Raw genomic sequence first — 4858 nt, forward strand, 5'->3', positions numbered from 1 at the left:
TTCAGGGAATCTATACTGAGAAGTCCAAAATCCAGAAAGTCTTTCTGTCTTCCCACACTTTGATCTTTTTACAGATCCTGATAAAACTGAATCTGTGTAGAATCTCAATGTCTTTTTTGAAAGAATGTGAGTCATTGACAAGTTCATAGCCAGGAATTTGTGGAGGAAGAAAATGGATGAGTGAAGGACAAGGAGCCTGAAACTTGGGCACAGTGTTTAGTATCAGCAACATGTTTTCCAGTAAGTGCTTCCCCAAGAAAGTTTCATTTATCACTGGAGCATTCATTTATTCATTTAGTCAACATACATTTCTTAAGTACCTACTCTATGTGGGGGTATTTCGTATTTTAGTTCCAGTGATACAAGATCAAAAATCTTGCTCTCCTGGATATTGTACATTATCAGAAGAAGGAACGTGATACATGATATGTACAAAATACAACAACCCTGGAAGGTAGGTGCTATTATTATTCCCACTTTCTAACTGAGAAAATGGTGGCTTATCAAAGGTTATACAGCTAGTAGATATCTAAGACTGGATTTGAACTGGAGTCTTCCTGACTCTAGGCTCAGTGTTCTGTGCACTATGGTACCACTTGACTGCATACTCTTAAAAATTACCTACATCTCTCGGGTATGTCACATGAGACTTTGATGCCTTTATCCCTTCTGGGGTTGCTGACCAGCAAACTATTGGAACTGGAGTAACCCCTTCCACTACTAAAATACCATCCAGGACTTATTTGAGTAAGGAAATTGTGGTACAAATTAGGAACCATTTGGACTAACTTTGTCATCTTGTGTCTTGATCTGGGACTAAGTGCAAGAAGAAAAGGAGGCAGTTTTATGAATTTTGGTGAAGAGCTCCTGAAACCCCAGGGAACTTTTTGGATTACTGCTTTTTATCTCTCTACTGAAGACTTTTATTTGTCCTTATCTTTCTGAACAGTGTTTTAGCAGTTGAAAGAAATGCTCCCACTGGAAGGCATGGGAATATGTTATCAGTAAAAGAACTGCTTTGGAAATACAGAGTAACTTGAACATCCACCTTTATTCAAGTCATTGATGTTAAAGAGTACATGTCCAAGCCCAAGTCCCTAGAGACTTCAGTTGATTTTGAGTCATTAGTTATCCCCTCTTGGCTTCAGCCACTCAACTAACTCTGCTATAATTTAACCCTAATTCATATATGATATGGTAAGGGTGAGGAAGTAGTGGTGGAAGAATGATGCCCACTGGGCCTTGGCTATCTCACTGTTTGCTCTTTTGGGCTGGTGTAATGGGTGGTGTGCTAAGTGGAAAGGAGCTAAGATCTAAGAGTTTTGGGGTGCTTTGGGATATGTGTGTTGGAAATATCCAACTTATTTGACCTCTCTGTTTTTGATATATTTTCACTATATTTTCTTTTTCTCCCTATTTGATTCAAGGGATTCATAGAAATGGGGAATCAAACAGGTGTATTAGATTTTCTCCTTTTGGGTCTATCTGACCAACCAGAGCAGCAACAATTCCTCTTCAGATTGTTTCTGGGCATGTACTTCATTGGGACCCTGGGGAACCTGCTCACCATCCTGGCAATTTGTTTTGATTCCCATCTCTACACCCCTATGTACTTCTTCCTCGCCAACCTATCTTTCCTTGATCTCTGTTTCACCTCTACCACAGTTCCTAAGATGCTGATAAATTATCTGTTAGGGAGTAATGCTATCTCTTATGTGGAATGTCTGACTCAAATGTATTTCTATATTGTCTTTGGTACTTCAGACAGCATCCTCCTCTCTGCAATGGCCTATGACCGCTACTTGGCTGTCTGTCGTCCTTTACACTATGGCACAGTCATGACCTCACGCCTCTGTGCCCTGTTAGTGACAGTGCCTTGGGTTTCTGCTCACCTCATTGCAATGATTCATAGTATATTTATAGACCATCTGTCCTTCTGTAGGAATAATAAAATCCCTCACTTTTTCTGTGACGTAAATACCTTGATGAAACTGTCATGTTCTGACATACACATTAATGAAATGTTAGTCCTTTTCTTAGGGGGACCAGTAGTTTTAATTCCCTTCATATGCATTGTAGCCTCTTACACTTCTATTATTTCTGCTGTGTGGAAGGTCCCATCAGCTCACGGGAAGTGGAAGGCCTTTTCTACCTGTGGGTCCCACCTGTCTGTGGTCACTCTTTTTTATGGAACTGTCATCGGTGTGTATTTCAACCCCACATCCACCCACACAACCCAGAAGGACATGATAGGAACTGTGATGTATACAGTGGTCACCCCTACTCTCAACCCTTTCATCTATAGCCTTCGGAACAATGACTTGAAAGGAGCCCTGGGGAAGCTTCTTGGCTTGAAACATTTCTCCAAGAGACGATTATGATGATTTTTGGCCTATTCCAACATAGGTGAATATTTCATGGAGAAAATAAATGAGCTAATGTGTTGTCAGGAACGACTGATTAATGTCAGCATGGAGGGAGTTTATTGTTGTGTAAAACAGCTGTCTTCAGTGCTATTGTGTTCAATATTTATGTCAATGAATCAAATAAATATAAGCATTATGAAGATAAACATAGGATGCTTGTATAATTTGTAGATGATGTGAAACTAGAAGGAATAGTTTGTGTTTGGAATGAAAGAATTGAGATTAAAAAAGATTTTAACAAACTGGAACAATGGACCAAATCTAACAAAATATGGATGATTGGATTAGATTGAATTAAATAGGGATACACCTAAAAATGTATATATTTTGGTTCAAAATTTCAATAGCACAAATACAAAGTGGGATTGATATTATTATGAAAATAGTTTATATGGAAACATACCTGGGATTTTTGGAGAGAAAATATGATTTAACAATTACGGAAGCAAAATTAAAAAAAAAGTTAATGTGATCTTAAATTATTTGAAGAGAGATAACATAGAGAATGAGGAAGATGATCATTTTGGCTTTCCTATTATGATCACACACTTAATGTATTATTTTGTATTTTAGCACTAGATTAAAGAAAGACATAAACATGCCAGAGCATATTCAAAAGAGGGAAACTAATAGGTTAAGGGAAATGGAAATTAGAATTATTTCATATAAAAATTGATTGAAGAGACTGGAGATGTTTAATATGAAAAAATGAAGGCCTTGGTGGTGGAGTGAGGGGACAGCATAATATTTTTCAAGTGTTTCAGGGACTGTCACATGGAAGAAAACCAGATATTTTGCTGGGATCCAGAAAACTAAGGTATAATCAATGAATGGGACTTACAGGAAGGGAAATATGGGGGTAGGGGGGAATCTTCTTTATAATTTGAGTAATCTAAAAGTGCATGAGAAGATTCAAGAAGTGGTAAACTGTCCATCAATGAAAGTCTTGACTTGAAGGTCTTCAAACAAAAGCTGAACAACCACAGTTTAGGATTCGTTAGATGGTGGGTTATTAATTACAAGTGGGACTTGATGCTTTTTTCCATTCTTTCCAGTTATGAAACAATATGATTCTATGATAGTATTTACAAATTATATCTTCCTTAAAATAACAAAGTGAATGAGTGAGTTACTTTCTATATGATCAAAGACATCATAGATGTAAAAAGAGCAAGATCTAAAGAAAAATGAAACAAATAAGCATGGTACATAACTTTTTGAAATTTTATCTATTGCTATCAATGACTACTCAATTCTAATTGCATTATTATTTTTACAAAAGTTTTGTCTTATTGCCTTAGCTGAGACATCCAAACAGAATAAAAATTTACTCCTTAGGCATTAGCAATCTTTAATATTTTAATGGACTTAATCAGGACCTTATTTATTCTCCTGAATTGTCCTTCCTATGGAATAGTTCTATTTATGGTGAAAGTCCAAATTTCCTTCTAGACTTGATGTTTTGTGGCTCAAATTGTATGGAAATATCCCCTTAACACTGAATCATCATTAGCAACCACCAAAAAAAGCTACTAAATTTCTACTTTGTGCCAAACCAAAGCTAGATGGTAGAGGAAGAGCAGAAATATTTCTTTTCTTTTCTTTTTTATTAATTTCATTTATTTTCAGTGTTCTGCAATCACTACCATATAACTTAGATTTGCCCCCCTTTTTGCCCCCCTGTCTTCCCCCTCCCTCCCCGAGATGGCATTCATTTTTTTATAAGTTCTATACATACATCCCTATTAATATATTTTCACTGTGGTCATGCTGTGTAGAAGAATTAAAATGAATGGGAGAAATCATATAATAAACCAAAACATAGTACAAAAGAAAATGACCTGTTACATTTTGCAAGTGAATTTCATAGTTCTTTCTCTGGATGTGAAAGGCATTTTGCCTTAAAAGACCATTGAAGATTTTGTTAGTCCTTGCATCGCAATGAAGTTCCAAGTCTACCAGAAAAAGCTCTTGCACACTATGGTCATTGCTGTGCACAAAGTTCCCTGAGAACAAAAATATTTCACAGAATAGAAAAAAAACTTAAATGCACTGTGGCAAGTCTAACCAGAGAGGTAAAAAAGGCCAAAATTGATTATGAAAGCAAATGTAAAGAAGTGAAAAACAATCTGCATGAAGAGAAGCAAAAAGCAATAAAAGAAAACATGATCTATATACGAGAAAACATATTGATCTTGAGGACAAGATGTGTAAAGACACCTTAAGAATTACAGGGCTCCAAGAAGAATGACAATGCTCTTTTTCAGGGATGAGAAGTCCATCAGAGGGTGTTTGACTGTAAATATTTTCAGACTTTTTTTGATATATTGATCAGTTATGCTAAATTTTTCCTCCTCTTTTCCCTTTTCTTGTTTTTAAAACCATTTTTATTATATAAGATGGGGCCTAGAAGGGAGAAGGATACTAGGGGA

General features: G+C 36.3%; 1 protein-coding gene across 1 annotated transcript; it reads left to right on the forward strand.

Annotated features, from left to right (window-relative positions):
- Nucleotides 1-1396: 1396 nt before the first annotated feature.
- Nucleotides 1397-2381, forward strand: LOC140502206 (olfactory receptor 1f45-like). The gene has a single exon (XM_072606515.1). It carries the CDS (start codon nt 1440-1442, stop codon nt 2379-2381), a length of 942 nt encoding a protein of 313 aa, XP_072462616.1. The 5' UTR covers nt 1397-1439.
- Nucleotides 2382-4858: the final 2477 nt, after the last annotated feature.

This window comes from Notamacropus eugenii, chromosome 4, assembly GCF_028372415.1.
Source record: "Notamacropus eugenii isolate mMacEug1 chromosome 4, mMacEug1.pri_v2, whole genome shotgun sequence".
In the NCBI taxonomy this organism is placed as follows: Eukaryota; Metazoa; Chordata; class Mammalia; order Diprotodontia; family Macropodidae; genus Notamacropus; species Notamacropus eugenii.